The following is a 19,118-nucleotide window of genomic DNA, read 5'->3' as shown; positions in this document are numbered from 1 at the left end:
CCCTTTAGTTTAACATTGTCGACCAACCCCATTATTTCTGCCGTTGTGCTTTGTTTAAAAAGGGAGCAGCATTTCCTTATTTAAATTATTTCGCTTTAAAAGAGTGCATATTGTTACTTTCTAGTATTATATTACACTGCTACGCATAAATAAAGGCTATGGTTTTGTATTCTCGTTACAGTCACTAGAGGTCGCCAGAACATTGCAGTTGAGAAACACTCGGCACTACACTAGGCTGGTCTAACAGACCGCATACAGGCAGGACGATTCTTGTTAGGTAGCAGTATGGTTTGTTCAAATGAATAAAATAATTCAGATTCCTTTTGCAGATACCCTATTATTAGGGCGCTGGCTTGCTGCTGTACCTTTATACTTTGTTCATTTTAATTAAAGGTGCAGAAAACTACGAATAACAAATGCTTTAGAACAAATATGCATAATAATACAACAATATACTCAATTAACAAAATTGAAGTGGGCTGTATTTACTCACCTTTGCATTTAAAATATTGTTTCCCCACATCTGTGCCTACATATGAACTTTAAAAATACAATGTCATAAAATGTCATATTTCTTTAGCATATTAATAAGGTGGGGAAATGACATACAAATATGAATATTCATTAGTTTAAACAAACAGAAACAAAAAAAAATTAACAGATGAGGCACATGGAAATAATACGTGTAGCTAGCTAGACTAAATTAGTTTAACCTTGGCTATTGAATTACACTGTCTCATTAACTCCCGTGCCAAGGTCAATTGGACCTCCTTGTTTGGTTGTACTTCCTGTAACTTCCCCGTTCTCTGAATGCTTTCTACACAGGCAAGCTATCTTACCATTGTGCAGCTGAAATACTGTCTGCTAGGCATTGAATTGAGTATTGCGTCATTATTAATACAGGGTAATATGTATGCTGTATGCAACTACAAGAATATCCTTCCTAGTTGACCTATGTACTTTTTATCATGCAAGGCTTTATGTAAGAGATATGTATCACATTTTTGCATGTACTTACATTGTATATCAATTGAAAATGTTTTAGCTTTATACCATGTCTATGGATTGCATACTTATAGTGTTCCATGACTGAAACCGTCATGCAGGCAAAGTATGGGACAAACTGAAAATCGTTCTTCATGGGAAGCAGTTGATTTTAAACACATGTGAATACTATATAAAAAATACTTTAATGAAGTGTCCAAAAACTAATATTTTGAGGGGAAACACCGCCCACTGTAATGGCACTGCATTTAAAGAACTAAGTAAATAGCAATTTTTAGTCTTTAAATATACCGCAGGTTTGGCTATTTTTGTCTTTTAGTTTAGAGATGCATATATTAGTATTTAGCGCTCGCGGAAGATGAGTGGTAATTGCACAAGCTACAAGGAAGAAATTCAATTGAATTCTAATTTTGCATCATTATTAGCAAAATGTTTATGAATTTCACAGTAGTTTCAATGGCTTATTATTAACTCTAAAACAAAACAGCGTGCTTTATAACTTAAAGTGCGTATTATAATACTAATACTACTATTAATAATAATAATAATAATAATAATAATAATAATAATAATAATAATAATAATAATAATAATAATAATACCTGTGTACTTATTCATGAATAGGAGAGGTGGGAGTCGCCTGACCCCAGGTATGCATCATGATTACTCTTTCATCGTGTTGCCAGCGTTAAGAATACAGCCTTATAAATAGGAAAATGCACACTGGAGTGTATAGTGTATTTCTGTCTGCACTCGCATCCACTTGTTCAGCTAGAAAGGAAACCACGCTGAGGTAAGTACGTTCTACTATACAGGTAGAGTATGTGAAAGCATGGTAATAAATTTGCAGAGGCAAACTTCTCCGTTAACCATGCTTTTTAATTGAATTGATTTATTTTTCAACGCTTTACCATATTTATCTTAAATGTATAATGATTGAAGTACACTTGAGATGTTTCGATCATGGTATACCTTCGTAAGCTTTTATATGGTACTCATTAAAAACATTACGATAGCAGGTCAAATTCTTGACCTATGTGCATTATTAGGGTAATTTTTATTTACAGAAAAGCATGTATTATGCATTTCTCTGTATTTAAAGTATTGTGGATGTTCTTGTCGTTACTGCATCTTGTAAAGCGCTTTGTGATGATGGTCCACTATGAAAGGCGCTATATAAAATTAAAATGGATTGATTGATTATTTCTTTTTTTTCTTTTTAGAATTGTTTTAATTTCTTTGACGTGTTTTATTCACGTGTTTATTTAATTACTTTAGACTGTGTCAAAGATGAACACGAACGGTCAGATGTCGTTATTCTGGATTTTATCCCTCGTCTTGGTCAGCGTTCAGTCCAGACATCCTCGAGACGTGACACTGCGCCCGCTAGACATCGCGAGGAACAGAGAACTGGTCAGCCACTGACGTAAACCGATAGAAAAAAAAAAAAGTCTATATAAAACTGTAACATAAAACACAATACAAATTAGAAACGTGTATTTAAGATCATCAGGTATTTACCAGTTTGTGCTCTTAAATTGCTATGTCTATTACAGTACTTAACCGCCAGGTTGCGCTGTTTGTAATGAAAGAAAAAACCTTAGAAAAAATACATCAACTTGATCTTATGTGAAGTTGAAAAAAAAACAGTAATATGGGTGTCTTTTCGTTTCTGCTATAGTTTTTGAGTGCCCTTCAGTCTTACTTCAGTACTAGAGGTATTCACATTGATCAGACGGCCCCTGCATTCATCATGTTTTCAACTAAAAAGCAAAACACCGAGAGCATGGAAGTGGAAGGACTGAATATCACTGGAGACGGAATGGATTTATTGAAATAAGGGGGTCAAGTCACCCCAAGTGACCAATAGGGTGAGTAGCTGGTTTGCAATTTCTGTGGTCTTTTGTGTCTATTCAGATGCATCTAGTTTGCATAATTGTCCTTTTCCAATGCTGCACTAAAACTGGGTAATAGACAAGGCTTTTATACCATAAGTCCCATAGAAATGTTTCACTTATTTTCACTGAGGGTTAAGACAATTTCACCCGTCACCACACTGTAAACACATATCCAGTGCAGCAGGTATTAGGGTCCCTCCTGAGCTCACAGTGATCGTGGGGATCAGTCAGACCTCTTGCACAGAACGCTAGTGTGATAACGAAGGAGCAGTGCTTTTTTTTTAATATGTGCTGTTGGGTTACAGACAAGTTCACACAGAATGTTGATTCTTCATTTATTTCCAGGTCTGTCACTTGATAGAAGGAATGCAGATGGAGCCCAAGTTGTGAATAGAAGCCTGTGATCTGTGTAATGATAATGGAATTAAAGAGGACATAATCAAGCTTTAAAAAATGTTTTCATTTTTTTTATTTTTAAGAGTTCATTTTTAATGCATATCACAATTTTTGGTCAACACTTCATGTGCACACTTTACTTTCTCTGCTCCTACACCTCACATTCTATGCCAGTGTCAGAGAATATATGTTGCCCCCCCCCCCCCCCCCCCCGAATGTTGGTTCCCCCAGGAACCATTGGTTCCTCTTCCGAATATTGTACCACCCAGTCCCCTCTGACAGGTCCAGTCTCACCTACAATAATACATGAGAACAGCCTGCAAGCATTGCTCCCATTTTCTACCATTACACATGCGGAATTTACATAAAGACAGGATACATAACAAACATGCATGTAGGTGAGGGGAACAAATGTTCGCTGCTGGGAACCAATATTAATTCACTTGGGGGTATAAATATTCGTGGGGAGCAATATTTGTTTGCACCGGCACATGCTAACAAGAGGCACCTTAATACAATGTTTAAACTGTTTATAGAATGGGTAGAACACAAACTGGAAGACTTCCTGCTGGGAACCTCCTGTTTAAAAGTCCCCTGTCTTGTGTGTAGAAAAAACAAACTTATTCATTGCTTTGATGTACTGAGTTCCATCTTCCACGGACAGCTTGAGCTTGGTGAGGGGCAGAAAGGTGGTGTTTGTGTAATAACGCAAGGAAGGGAACGGAGCCCCAATAGCATCCATGAACACCTGGAGAAGACAAGAGGAAACATTAACAGAACACTTTCCTTTTGTGGTGACTCTGGAACGCGATGATGGAATGGAATACGGGGCCGGCAGTTTGTTCTAGACAGAGTGACAAACCGCCACTAGTCCTGGGTCTCACTGCCCTTGCTTAAGTATTTCATGGCCCTACTATCACACTAGCTAGCAGCTACAAAGCAGACAGGATTGGGGATCTATTTCGATTACAGGACTGATTCATAAAAAGTATATTCAGAAATCCTGAAAGCACAGAGGAAAAGCCATCTCTAAGAATAGCGTGATGTTTGTCCTAGAACTTTAGGAATCATTAAAACTTCAAAGACTCAGTAAAATGTTTCTATACTTTGATACTTGCTGATAAGGCACTGTAATAACGTGCAATTGAAATGAATAAAATAAAAGTTCTTAGCTGCTCAATAACATAGACACGATCTCCAGTCCTTCCTGACAAAATAGAAGAAAATATCAAGAACGATTGTTTTAATTTGATTAACTGCAACAATTTAAAGCAAGCAATGCCTTATCTAAGGTTTTAGTGGTCTGAATAATTGTGTAACTTTCATTTGCCTCAGTCCGCTGGTAATACACCACACGCAATTCATCACGTGACTGCAGGAGCGTTCGGTTGATTAGACAGTGCGGTTGATCAAAGATCGGATAATTAAGTCTATATATTTTGAGTCGACCCAGCAGTGATGGTGACACAGACCTGCACTATCTCCTCTGTGTCCTGAGCTGCTTCCTCGAAGACTCTCTCGCAATGCTGCAGGTATTTCTGATACAGCTGCGTGGTCTCGGGGTCGACGTGCTGCAGCTTGGGGTCCTCAGGGTCTGTCCTCTGGAGGTTGGTCATGAAGTTCGTGTTCACAGGACCACACTCAATCAGACTGATACTGGAGGGAGGGGGGGGGGGGGGGGTGATCAAAAACAGTGATGAGAACCAGACCTAATACAGCACTCAATTAGCAGTACCTTTCCACTGTACTTTTATTGTAATGTTAATAGGAGGGGTAACACAAAATAGCTACCTAAACAAAGACCTGCAAGGTTTACTACCACTGTGATGAATGAATCAGTCTGTGTATTCAAAAACAAAGGGCATACCGCTGCATCCAAGTAGACTTGTATATATATATTTTTTTACCACATTGCCAGTGACGTACCCACCCTAGAATATTAGGACCTAGTCTGTCCCAGAAACTGTGAAAATGATCTCTCCTGGGGGAGTGTAGTGAGGAGAACACAGTTGACACCCCTGCTCTTTGAAAGATTGCCAAGACATCCTTAATGCCCACGGGGTAAACAGAACCCTGGTTTTAATTGGAAACTATTGTGTTTCTGAAAGGAGAATCCACCCTTTACCACATGTGTAATCAAACTGGCATTAGCTGTCATCAATCAATATTCATTATATCACAGCTTGGCCAGCGTATTGGGGCGGCTATCGAACTCCAAAGGACAAGGCCATGGGCCAACGTATATTACGTTTCATTCTGGGCATCTGTCAAATGGAATAAATAATTGTTCATTTCAAACCTCTGTGGACGTCTCCTTTCTGAAAGGATCATCTGAAGGCCAGCCCAGGAGGGAGTAAAAGGAACTGAATTTCTATGGAGAGTCCCAGTACTCACTGGATATTAAAGTGTTGCAGCAGTATGGCCAAGCTCTCACAGAACCCCTCCACTGCAAATTTACTGGCACAGTACACATCGTTGAAAGGAATCCCTACAAAAAGCGAAAAGGTTCATTTAAATGTCCTGTCAGTCTAGTGCCATGCAGCTCATTGTGCCCGCAAGTCCTACGCACAGTGCTACGTTTTAGATCATATTTATTTTATTTCTGTGTTTTATTTTAAAGGAAAAGATCAGCCGCTCTGTTTAGTCAATTCAATTATTATAATTTTTTTTTTTTTAATGAAATCATTGAGTTTCTTAACCGACATAGGACTCTAGAGACACATCATCAAGGACACAAACACACACACACAGTCCGTTTACATACAGTAAGTCAGGGGTTTCCAATCACAGTCCTGGAGAGCCACTCCAGGTTTAACAGGTAAAATGAGATAATGAACGACTTCACGGTCTGGATGGAGGTTTAATTGGTTCAGTTACAATTTAGAACAGGGTTGGAACAAAGACCAGGAGTGGAATAGACCACTTTGGCCACCCTTGCCGTAAATCAAAGCTTTCCTTTTTGCATAGAACACAATATCCACATAATATCCCTCTATTTTGTGAAGCTCCCTTACCTTGCAGGCCCCCCACACTGCCTGTGACGATGATCCTCCCAGATTTCCTCTCCTTCATTTCCGGCAGGAAAGCCTGGATGGTGCAGATAGTCCCGAACAGATTGACGTCGAAGATCTGCTTCATGGTTTCATAGGACTGTGTCTCCACAGGGCCCATGAGTCCAGCTCCAGCATTGCACACTGACATGAACCCAGACACCAAGAGAGATGTTACAGGCAACAGCAATGTGCGACAGTCAGCTGTTCTTCAAACCAACCCCAAGTACTCCTCAAGACTCAAGCATAGACCATTACAAGTCCAAGTGAAGTATTGCAAATATATAGAAATTGTGTTTCCACGATCAAAGGAGCTGAATCTATTTTCTTTGACTGTGAAAATGTACCTAGTCTATTACTTATGCTTTAATTGGAAGATATAAGATTTGTCAGTTTGTTGCTCAATTTAGTGCTGAAGCCTTTTATCAATTATATCCCTTTCGGTCACACATTTTTTATTACATTTTTAAAAATGTTAAAACAGTTTGCTTTGAAAGAAACATATACCAGTGTGCATTATAAAATAAGAAACATAGGCAGGAAACTTAACATGGTACAATTCTTTGGATTCGTTTAAGTCTAAATTGAAAACATACATACTTACTCTTTTTTTTAATTTAGTAGTCGCCAATTTTTTTTATCATTTTTCTCCCCAATTTGGAATGGTCAATTATTTTTAGTCTCAGCTCATCGCTACCACCCCTGCGCTGACTCGGGAGCGGCGAAGATGAACACACGCTGTCCTCCAAAGGCCGACCGCTTCTTTACACACTGCAAGCCCACCATGCAGCCACCTCAGAGCTACAGCGTAGGACAACGCAGCTCTCGGGCAGCTTACAGGCAAGCCCGCAGGCGCCTGGCCAGACCACAGGGGTCGGATTAGCCACTACGAAAGGCTTCCCAGTGTCCTCACCTAGAATGTCCACCTTCTTCTCCTTTATCCTCTGCTTGGCGGCCTGGATGGACAGCTGGTCAGTGACGTCCATCTGCAGAATCTCCATGGTATCCTCATGGCAGCCCCTCACGCACTCCAGGAGACGCTCCTTCTTGGACAAGTTGCGCATTGTGGCATAGACTGGAAACAAACCAGACAGTGGTACTTCACATCGACCTTAGCTTGTCTTTCAAAAATGCTACTTTGTATATATTTGTATCATCGAGAAGTGAAACCAGGCATGGTCAACCAAGCTAAGCCAAGGATTCAACAGCTCCCCATTTAACTAGCTAGCTAGCTCGATCTAGCAGGCTAACCTACTCACCAATAAATGCCTTTGAGGTGTCTGAAGCCAGTCTTACAGCCAACCCCAGTCCTATTCCTGAGGAACAGCCAGTAATAAGGACCACGGTTTTATCCATCTTATGACCACGTAAAAGAAATGTAACTCAAAATGCTTGATGCGTTCAGCTAGCGGTGTGTGGACAGTCGCCTGTAGCACTTGGAAAATGAAAGAATGCAAATGCCTTGCACAGCCCAGGGATTATTATGGCCCCTGGCATTTCCAATCTTGTTTAGTCTTAACTTTTATCTCAAGGTTTCCTATGTGTAAATACTGCATTTTTTCCCAGTAGCAAACCCAGATGTTCTAGTGTGTCACTTTTTGCCCAACTTTTGTACAAAATGACTTGGGGTTCTCAGCAAAATACTTATTCAGAATAACCATATTATAAAGATGAACCACCTTATGAAGAAATAGAAGGCGATGCATGCAGGGATACCACATTTAGGCTCTAACCCTATTCGAGACAGCTATGGAATAAAATTATTGTAGCGGCATGAGTCAGAACAAACACATAAAAACAGGAGGGGTGGGTTGGGTGGTGGGCCAAAAGCCATTAAACTTAGTATTTGAAGTTCTTTTGAATGGAAACACCGGATCTCTCAGTGTGAAAGGCGCAGTGCGTCACTGAAGCCATTAAAACTCTTTTAGCCTTTACCCAGCTTGCAGTACTGAATGCATTGACCATGTGCTCAGTATAGGCTATACATATTTCTGTACCTTGCATTCAAGACAGGAATGGAGTTCATGATGCGTTGTAATGGACGTCATTGTGTCTTTCTCTAGTGGAGTAAAAAAACCTTTTTCATGAAGATTAAGACAAGCACACTGTGTTCAAGGCTCTTAGAAGCTGAATGAGTGAAACAGCAGCACATGAACCAAAGAACTGGCTATATTCACAGTAAATAATAGAAGAAGTTTTTGGATTCAACTGGAGTGTCAAAGGGATTTTAGTTCACAAGGCAGTGTAAACAGCATTCACATTCCCTTCCATGTATGACAGATATTTCCATTTGGATATAGACATATACTCAATAGTGCTTAATTCATATTCATAGAACTATATATATATATATATATATATATATATATATATATATATATACCTCCAATGTTTTGATTCAAACACAGGCTCCCTTGAGAAAGATATGTACAACATATCGAAACGTTCGGCAGCTGGCTCTTTTGAGCTAATATATATATATATATATATATATATATATATATATATATATATATATATATATATATATATACACAAGCCTGGAAAAAAAGGTACTGTGAGAATCCTTTTGTTTGTGTGTTAGGGTGTAACAGAGTTTATTTTTTTTGGTAATTGGTAAACGGCTTAGCCGTCCTATCTAGTTAGAACCTTGAAAAAAAAAAAAAGTACTGTTTAGTACTCCATGTGGGAGTTGTTTTGATTTATCTTTTATTTCTGTTAAATAATAACACTGCACAAAAGTGCTTTAAAAGTACTGTTTTGTGTCTGGGTCTGCTTCAAAAGGGTGCAAAAGAACCTAAAACGAGCGAAATCTTTCACTATATATATATATATACACCCACCCCTCGTTATATCGCCCCTCGCGATACTGCGGATTTGGATATATCGCGGTCCTGGTCCCCCATTTTTACTGTCTAACTGCGTATGCCTTAGCTTAGATTTAAAGAGAAATAAATGTGTGGTTACCATGGCATCAAAAGCCTATAAATACCTGCAATGTTTGTTTTCAAACACTTTCCCTTAGACATAGGGATAGTGAACAATAAACACAGTTTCTTTTAATGAATGATAAAGGGAGCATGAGTAAAGGCATTGTGGTTTGGCCTATTCAGGGTCAAAATGATCTTTTTGACCCTGAACAGTGCAAGCAGTTCCCATGGTAACCCACTTTTCCACAGTTCAAGAGGTGGGAGGGACTTCACATTTCTGGTTTTTAGTGACGCTTTTTCACCTCTTGATTGAAATCTGTCACTCAAATGAATGAAACTGTTAAAACAGAGCAACATCCAGGGTAGGGTTTCTAGCTAGGGCTTTCAAAAGAGGACACCAATTAGAGTAGAAATTTATTCATCAGGTTTCATGACATACAAAAATATTGTACATTAGGTATTTCCAAAATATTCCTTTTCTTTCTAATCTAACAAATTAAAACTCATGCTTTGTTTAACAATACCAGTGTCTTAATTCAGAACGTCAGTACCTATTCAAAAGGCAAAAGTTTGCAATAGTTTCTCACACTAAAGCTTTACACAACTTAAAATCTGTGTTGTACACATACCTTTTTGATGTTGGATTCTCAATGTTTTATAGCAAGTCTGTGTTTCAAAATGTCTGCTGTAGTGCATTGATAGTGTAGGCAATGGATTATTGCCCACATTGTCAAACAAGTAAGACAGCAACAATGATCCATGATGTGGTACGGAACAGAAAAGCCAGAGCACTTAAGTTTTTTCTGCAGTGATTTAGAGGACAGATCTCAAACCCCAGTGCACTAGAGCAGACATTTTGAAAAGAGCTTTAAAACAGACTTTAATGTTATAAAGTGTAAAAAGCTGTCAGGATGTTAACAATAAAAATAAAAATGACAGGCACTTTATTTAAACAGTCTTTGTCTTTGTCACGAAACACCATCCGCTGAACCACCTACTCTGTATCGCCAGCAATACCAAAAGGAACTTAATCAAGAGCAGGTGTACGCTAGATAACTCAAATAAAGACTGATCTAGCCTGTGTGAACAGAAGAGCAGCTTCTGAACTCATGTCAAAGTAGCTTAGCACAGGGGTTCCCGAGTGGCTCCCACTAAAAGCACAGCTGCGTGGTGTGCAGGGTGAGTCATACAGGTTCGCGTCCTGGTTGTGCAAAGTCTCCAATCTTCGCTGGGGATTGAGGAGAGAGCGTCGCATTGGCTCTGGCGTTCCCGCGGGTCAGGGAGGCAAAACCGACAGGGACTGTTTCTCCTCATCGTGCTACAGCGGACCCTACCGGCCAGGCACCCAGTGAGCCCAGACGGACACCTGTAAGACCTGTTTGTCCCCCAGAGGCCGCTAGCTTATTGACATCTGCTCTTGAGTTCTTGGGTGTAGAAGAGGAAGTTGGCTTGGTCGTGGGATCGGAGGACGCCCGCTGAACCTTCAGTTCTCCTGAGCTGTGCGGGGAATTGCTACAGTGAGGGGGGAAATAATAATTAGACATTCTACACTGGGGAGAAAAAAAAAATTGGGGGTAAAATAATTGGGCACTCTAAATAAAAAAAATTTTAAAAAAACTTAGCACAAAATTAGAATATTGCAATTAGACCCACTCAAAACTGTTGCAAACAAAGAGCAAAGGGGACACTAAGGAGGTGAAAAAGGTCTCAGAAATCCCATTTTAACAGTACTCTGCACTTGGAATGTATCCGTTTCCCATTAAAATATTTACAGATTAACACATACTGCACATAAAAATACGGTATCTATAGATTTGATTGGATAATGCTTCATTTCTATAGAAAGTGTAGGCACTTTGTAAATCCACTACCACTAAAAAGTTCAGCAGCACCATCTAGTGTGGAAACGTGGTATAACCGCTGCTAAAAGGCTCCAATAGGGATTATAAGGAGAAAAAACTTGGCACATGCTCACACAAGCCTCTGAGAAACAGGACAGACTTATTTCACAGATGAATTGCAATTACCAGACACATATTAACTCCTCGTTACTTAGCATGTGAAGAAGCAGTACTGTTTGTTATGGAGATCAGTGTAGAGCTGAGGGGTTTGTTGAGTTTCAGGGCTGGTCACCAATGAGGGTCTTTCCCAAACAGATTAAGGTTCTGAAACTGGATCCCAGCTTGGAACCCAAATGCTGCCATCTTGGAAGCCTCTTCTGCTTTACAAAGTGTTATTCCTGGATTCTAATATACACAATACAGACCATTATGATACATTCAAACTACCTAACAAGACTCCCTTTCCCAGTGGCCCAGCTTTTACTAAAAAATAAAAAAATAAAGTGATCTTGGTTATCGATTGACTTAATGCTCAGGAGCTGCAGAACCTCACTACAGCGCCACTACAAATTGACCTGCAATTATAGGTTTCAAAAGTGTCCACATATAAAAAGGTAGCTTCTCGTATTTACACTTTTAAACAGATTTTTTTTTAAATTTGAAAAGAACGTGGGTCCGGTTATTGTGGAAACAGGTCTTGGAAGATGGGGGACTCCTCTAGAGAAATTTCAGGAGTGGCAAGCAGCTTTGTTCAGTTTTTTCATGATCGGTCGGTAGTATTTGAGGAACACCCTGGTGGCGATCTCATAAGTATCTCCCGTTGGCTTAGAAGGGTACCTCCTCTGGTTATAGACGAAGCCCTTTTCCACTTTGAAGACATCTCGGTTGAAGGCGTCCTGTTTAAAAGGGCTCCCCCTGTCCACACACTTCACCAGCGTGGTCACAAACAGGCTCCAGCGCTGGCTGTAGTAGTCACCGATCAAACCGCCCCACTCTTTGCTGGCATAGTCCAAGATGTTGCCTTCCGGCCCCCAAAGCGTGATCTGATTGCGGGCGTTCATCTCATACAAGCTGGCTTCTCTCTCGTCGAGGGCCAGAGACCTTGCTTGTTCTAGCCAGACCCCCAGAAGGAAACGGCTCTCACTGGACAACAGCCTGTCCAGCTCCGGTAGGAGGTCATAAACCAAGACCCCACCAGCGGTCAACAACTCAGACAGCAAGTGCTTTTGGAAAGCCTTTCTGATCTCCAGGTAATACTCCGAGACCACAAGCTGCAGGGCTTCTCTGGTCACATCAACCAGATCGTGCTTGAAGGTCTCTACAGACATCAAGGGCTTGGCTGCCGTATACATGAGCCTCCAGGCTTCGAATAGGTCGCTGCGGTTGTACCACACGTCTGTGTTCATCCTCAGGGAGGGCCTGTGCACCAGAGGGCTGTGGTTGTGATTCTTGTAGAAGGGAATGGTGCAGTTGTAAATGCTGCGGAAGAGAAGACTCCAAGCGGCAGCCACGTTCTCATCCCTGCTCCCGTATCTCCGAGCCGAGTACAGGGAGACCCACTTCTGGAGGTTAACAGGCTCTCGACGCCAAGCCAGCTCGCTCATAAGCTCGTACACCACTGGATTCTGCTCAATCCCTTCTGGGGTCAAACCGGTTCCCACCATAGTGGAGTTGGGGAAGCTGAGGGCCTCAAAGGGCCCCCGGTTGATGCTCTCCACTGTCCCAAAAAGGCCGCTGTTTCCGCCAAAGTTGTGGAGCATGCACCAGATGAAGGGCTGCCCGTAGAAGGACTGGGTAGAGGAGTACATGGGATGGGATTCGGCAAATAAATCCAGGACGATCATCCTGCCAAGGGGCACGCCACCAAGCAGGGCCTTGATCTGCGGAGGTCTCCAGAAAGCTGACTGGTGAACAAACAGCCAGCCCTGCATCAGCCAAACTGCCTGCGTGTCAGCTGTGGAAACAGAAACAACGAAAAGAGATTAGCACAGCCGCAAAGGCAGCTAGAATCCTCGGGAATACTCAGCAGGGAGGAAAGCTGAAGGTCCGTGGACTGCGTTTGAACTGATAGCAAGTGAACAAATGCCACGTGAATATGAGGAGCAAATCAGCACACAATGGTAAGAGCAGACTAGCGTTTTCAGCCAGTGCTTCATCAGTCACTGCCAGTTCTTTAGGGCTACGGCCAAAAGTTTAGCATCACCTAGAATTTTAGGATTGAGACATAATAAAAAATAAAAAGTAAACTATATTTAGATGTTTTATTTAACATCATGTAATGAAAGAAACTACAAAATGAAATGTTGGCCTATTTCGCCTAGTTTCAGCGATAGTGTTTATACAGCAGGCTGTTTACAGTGTAAGGGTATTAATCCAATATTTCATTGAAATAGAAGGCTTCTTGTGATTTCATTCACTGGTTACAAAAATTCCTAGTATCTTAAAGTTTAATCTTGTAAAAGGACAGGCTACTTTCATTTTTTGGAGTATTTTTAACTGGCATCTACCTGCTATTAAAATGTTTTCTTTAGCTAAATTGTTATGACAGCTTACTCTAATTTTGTTAACCGCAAAAGTTAAGTCTAAATGTATGTTAATTCTGCAAATATAGCCATTTGGCTGCTTCCATGATGCCTCAATGTAAAAAACGGAAGCCTAAAAATGACACATTTCTTGGTGTTTTCCTACCCACAGTGATGATAAGCTCATTTTCTATATGTTGTGCTTCATAGCCGGTGTGAGATTTCAATGGTCCTATTACTGGCACGTCTAACTGACTAGACTGTCCTCAAAATAGGACGCAGCAGTTTGTAGCCAAAACGAAGGATTTAAAAAATAATAATTGGGAAGAAATATTGATTTACAATGGATCAAATTCCGTAAATATTGCTTGTGTTCTGATTTGATCAAAGAAAATGATTTGGGGTTAAACTGACTAACATCGCTAATAAAAGGTTACTTGCCTGTCTGTTTGGTGGAACGGTCCCTACAGAGAATATCCTCACCTGAGGTCATGGAAGAGAACACAGCCTCGCTGACCGAGGAGAGGTAGGCGGGCTCGGACGAGACAGGGGTCATCTCGTTGAAGGTGTCCGTGTTGTACACGTGGTCAGTTCCGAACTGCCTGATCAGCTGGGTCAAGAACAGGGTCCCAATGCGTTGGAACAGGGGGTCCTTGGGGTCCAACAGGTAGGCACAGGAATAGGTGCAGTTAAAGTGACTCCAGGGATCCAGCTTGGTCACGTTAGCTTTGGGGTAAATCCTGAAGGAATAGAAAGACAAACAAGGCTAACTGCCTTTTCTTGTTTGCAGTTCACTGTTCAGCACACAGATTGGAAGCAGGTCAGCCTTCATAGTAGATTGATGGTGCTATTGCAGAATCAGTACTTTGAACAGATCCAATCTGAAGGAATCCAGGGTCGGAGGGTCACGCTAGCTCCCTCACTTAAGAAGGCACTGAATAACAGCCTGAATGAATCCGGACCCATCCAAATAAGTCAATAATACTGTCCCTACATTTTTATATTACTTTACCTATTTACATTTTAATGACACCCATTTTAAAATGTATTAGAAAATCAATTTGCATTTGAATAAATAAATCAAATGCAAAAAGTACATTACAGAAGTAGTAGGAACCTGTCATTCAATTTATAGTTTATAATTATAGCAAAGAAGTTATAGACAGCGTTTTAGTAAGGGCTAGTAAGTTTACATAAGGACTAGCGAGTTTCAAAAGGTACTAGTAGTCCTTATGACTAGTACCACAATTGTGTTAGTCTTTAACTCTGGTGTTGCAGGGATGGTAATAAGACTCCTACTGCATAGCACTTTCACCCATTCCAGGTTTCGCTACGAGCTTTATCAGCCGCAGTGCATAGGTAACAAAGGTGTGTCTCTTAGTAAAACCAAGAATGGATCAAACTGCTATGCAATGGGAGTCTTATTTCCATCCCTGGTGTCGCTACCTTCCTTACCTGCTAATGGCTTCTGGGACTTGCCCAGCAAATGCTGGCAAAACTGGGATCATTCCCAGTGATCTCATCCTGTCTAGGATCTTGTACTGTTGGAGAAAGGGAATAAGGGATGCAATTACAACAATACAATACAATACAATACAATAAACATTATATATATATATATATATATATATATATATATATATATATTCATGCCCAGCATCTAAAATGTCATTATATATGAATGAGTTAATTGAAACTAATATGGGTCATATTTTCAAAGTGGTAAAAACACTTGATCATTTTACAAAGCTAAACCCAAACACTAAAAACCAAAAAACAAAAATGTGGAAAACTAATGAAGACATTAGCTACAAATTTGAATACTTCACTTAGTATATTATTACAATAATGGGGGAATCCTTGTATGCATATACAGTATTGACACAGATTATGGAAACAACGAATGATTTGCAGCAAGGCCAGGGGTGAGGATTGTATTGCCCATGTTTCCTCACTCAGACCCCTTACTAAATTCATTAATAAAATCCTCAGCGTATTTTTAAAGAGGAGACAATTATCTATTCAGGGATACCAAGATATTTAATGAATGAGTAGCTTGAGTGAAGTTATCCAGCAACAAACTCCCCATCCTCAGTTGTTCACCTTTCCTAGAGAAATGAGAGCATTTCAGTTTACCATTCCACTTGTGAGATGTCTTGCTCCTAATCAGACAGTTGTGCGGGAGATGGGAGTCATGTGACTTAGCTTGCCTATTATGCGAGTTCTGGCTTGACAACATCACTGAATGGTAAGGATAAGCCTTTTTTTTTTTTTAACAGTACCTGCAAGTAGAGTTGTTTGAGATGCCAGGACTGTGGCAGAGGCCCCCCCCAACCATGCAGATTGCTCATGCGCCCCCATGCCAGAAAAGCGGGGCCCGTGAAGAAAGAGTCGATATCAGACTGGTTCAGCCCTAAGGACAAGTATACCTGTGAACAAGGGACAGTGGGCTGTTAGTGTGCACAAGCTCAGAGCACTTCATATTAACCATCAGGGTTGGGGAGTCAATGCCTGGCTTTCAAATCAATTCCCAGTTCCAATTCCAACAAGCCATTGATCAAAATCACCATTAGCGGTATTCTGTTAAAACAAGCTTCTCCCAGTGGCAGCCATTTAAATCGAAGCCATCTTAATTGCAACAATTATTATGTTTCTAAAATAATCGACTCCACTTCCTTCGAAGGAACAGGAATTGAGAATTGATTTTAAAAAGGAATTGAAAAACAGTAATTGACCACAAACCTGTTAAAGACAAAAAAAAAGATTATTCTGACATAGCGGGAATGAATCTGTAGTTCTTAAGAAAAAAAGAAAAAAAAAAAATATTCTTCACCTCCTGCCAGATTGCTTCCTGGCCAGAGAACGCCAGGGGCAGATTGATCCCATTGAGGGCCATCCAGTCGATCTCTCGCTCCCAGCGTTCCCAGTCCCACCACACCATGGAGTAACTCTGCGTGCACACATTCTGATAGTACCGGAACCTGCCAACGCAAAGGGGACACGGGGAGGTGACTGTGTGTGTCAGTACAGGGCAGGCTCAGGAAACACCCCTCAAGGAATGGAACGCTCCACAGCAAATAACCCAGTCCTCGGGTGACTGATTGTTAAGCAAATGGAATCCTTGAGATGTATTCTGCACTGCATACAAGCTGTTGCAAGTTAATTTTAGTCATGATGGATAAGACAGGAGATCTGATAGACAGCGAGGACTGATAGCAGGTGCTCGGTTGGAAGGTGCTTACAAATCCAATCCAGCACAAATTGTGTTGAGTCGTGACGGCCACTGGTAAAAATTGCAATTAGCAGGATTCTGTTAAAATGGGCTTCTCGCATGTCAACAAATGACTTAAATTGAAGTCACTGTTAATTTCAGTTCACACTTACATAATTTCTGGTCGGAGTCAAGGGTTTGCAACCCTGTGCGAGAGGTCGGAATTAGGCTACGTCATCTACACTCTTGCGACGTGCATCTTTTTTGTAAAGTCTAACAGCCTTTTCTCATGCGTCTGACTCTCAGTTAATTGTTTGTTGTTTTTTTTTCAAAGCCGCAGCCATCATCAGATGACGTATACGGGGACACACTGTTACTTCAACAACGGCTGGTCTATAAACAATCAACACAAACGCCAATTGTCTGAGGTTCGCACTGTTTCTCCCCCCGTTTTGGACAATGGCACATTTATTTTAAGGGTAAGGCTTTGCTCTCAAGAAAAATTCAAGTCGTGTGCAGTTACGCAATTTTACAGATAGAGTTCCAGAGAATTTTGGTCCGTTGCGGCTGCTGTAGCTCTGTACTAGGAGAGCATAAATGCGTGCTTTTGTATTGCTGTTTACCACTGCATAATCCAGAGCAAATTAAACCAACGTGTACGTGTACGTGTACTTAAGGGACACGCGAACAACAACAACATTTGCTAGTGGAGAAAGATGCAAAGCCTTCGTTAATCAGAAAGCCGTCTAGTTTGTTTGCATTCCCCAGAAACCATTTTTGTAAGGAGGGGTCACACGCTCCCCACTTCCCACACACACGACATGCTTGGCACCGTGTTAGTCAAGCAGACTTGCAGGGGTGAGAGGTTATAAATGCAATGCATCTTTTAATGAACCAGTAGCTGCCACTGTAGTAGTTTACCTGTTTGGAGTGGTGATTTTCAGCACCCCGGTTATCGAGGGAAGCGGCGAAGGCACTCTGAGCTGGTCCCCCGACCAGGAGACGTGACAGTTGCAGAAGTACTTCAGATAGTTGTAAATGCCGGTCGCCGCCGCAACGCCGGTGTTTCCCGTTACCGAAATCATCTCGTTCCTCGCAGATCGGAGCTCGTAAGTGTCAAGATCTCCGTTCGCCAGTCCCAGAGAACGATTGACCACAACTATAAATTCATTCGCCCTGGCACCTATCAGACGCTGTAGTAAATCGCCCACTGCCCTCGCCTGAGTGTCATCGGTTGCTTGCGGCTTGAGATGCGCCAAAGTCTCAAACTTACACTCAGCTGCAAAAATATAAAGATTTATCAATATCGTTATTGATAAAACCCGAGACATGCCACTGGACAGCATTGTAATGCGAGCCGCACACTTTGCAACCGCCCCGGTATATATGATGCAAACAATTTGTAAAAAAAAAAGCGCCAGATTAGACTTTACTAGTAGTTTCAATTAATTGACACCACTTTCCAACACTCCTTGAAACAGGAAGCGAGGAGAAGAATCCGGGCCAGTCATGACCGAGCAGGTGACCCGCAAATAGCCAATCAGTGCAGAGCATTCCACTGTAACAAAATAGTGAGTTCATGCATGACAGCAGATTTTGCAAGTGCAACAGTTAAAAAAACGCACCCGTGTGGTGGAAAAAAAGAATCGAGCATTTTAAAGCAGAAGTTTTTCATTGATACTAGTAACTCCTCATTGTGGTACGGGCCTCGGTTTAACACCTACCCCTGTACTATCCAATCATTTCTGAAATGCGAAAAGCTAGTTTATGTAACTAGATTCCGTTTCTTGTACAAAACACTTTTCCCCAACATAACACATAATGCACTGCATATGAAAACATTCTGGCGTGTGAGGTTGCATTTGGGAAATACATGATCATTCACTGTCATATTTGATATTATGCAGTCCTGCGATAATGTTATTCCCAATTCGGAACAGTAGATGGCAGCATTTCTTCATTACACCATTTTTTGTTGCTGTTTTTTTTTTTTAATAAAAAAAGCTTTTCAGAAAAATATTTAATAAGAATAGATTCGTTTTAATTCGTTTTTTCCCATTTGCACATCAAGTGGGCTAATCACAAATCGTTTACTTATGAGTTAAATATGTTAGATGGATTTTAGTCATAAAAAGCAGACTTAGCAAAATGAACATATTAAAGCTGTGTTCATAGGATTTTAAACCTGTTGCAAAACCTACATTAAACAACCCCAAAAAACACCTTTCTGCTTCAGGTTTCATTAGTTCTATTACAAAAATACCT

At 40.9% G+C, this 19,118-nt stretch overlaps 2 protein-coding genes and 1 long non-coding RNA gene across 3 annotated transcripts; 1 reads left to right on the top strand and 2 right to left on the bottom strand.

The window, feature by feature from the left end:
- The first annotated feature begins 1,651 nt into the window (after positions 1-1,651).
- LOC117433360 (uncharacterized) lies at positions 1,652-3,504 on the top strand. The gene is made up of 4 exons (XR_004548912.3): positions 1,652-1,798; positions 2,284-2,418; positions 2,687-2,876; positions 3,249-3,504. It is a non-coding gene; the product is annotated as an uncharacterized LOC117433360 (long non-coding RNA).
- A 6-nt stretch (positions 3,505-3,510) lies between these two features.
- hsd17b1 (hydroxysteroid (17-beta) dehydrogenase 1) lies at positions 3,511-7,809 on the bottom strand. The gene is made up of 6 exons (XM_034055439.2): positions 7,609-7,809; positions 7,263-7,424; positions 6,314-6,493; positions 5,694-5,787; positions 4,772-4,955; positions 3,511-4,047 (listed from the first exon to the last, which is right to left on the bottom strand). The coding sequence occupies exons 1-6, from the start codon at positions 7,703-7,705 to the stop codon at positions 3,883-3,885; spliced, it is 882 nt and encodes a 293-aa protein (XP_033911330.1). The 5' UTR covers positions 7,706-7,809; the 3' UTR covers positions 3,511-3,882.
- Positions 7,810-9,625: 1,816 nt separating this feature from the next.
- naglu (N-acetylglucosaminidase, alpha) lies at positions 9,626-18,369 on the bottom strand. Its single transcript, XM_034055387.3, has 6 exons — positions 17,775-18,369; positions 16,476-16,623; positions 15,925-16,071; positions 15,098-15,183; positions 14,126-14,382; positions 9,626-13,074 (listed from the first exon to the last, which is right to left on the bottom strand). The coding sequence occupies exons 1-6, from the start codon at positions 18,197-18,199 to the stop codon at positions 11,849-11,851; spliced, it is 2,289 nt and encodes a 762-aa protein (XP_033911278.3). The 5' UTR covers positions 18,200-18,369; the 3' UTR covers positions 9,626-11,848.
- Positions 18,370-19,118: the final 749 nt, after the last annotated feature.

Source organism: Acipenser ruthenus, chromosome 33 (assembly GCF_902713425.1).
Source record: "Acipenser ruthenus chromosome 33, fAciRut3.2 maternal haplotype, whole genome shotgun sequence".
NCBI lineage: Eukaryota > Metazoa > Chordata > Actinopteri > Acipenseriformes > Acipenseridae > Acipenser > Acipenser ruthenus.
This window is presented reverse-complemented; position numbering and strand designations above follow the sequence as displayed.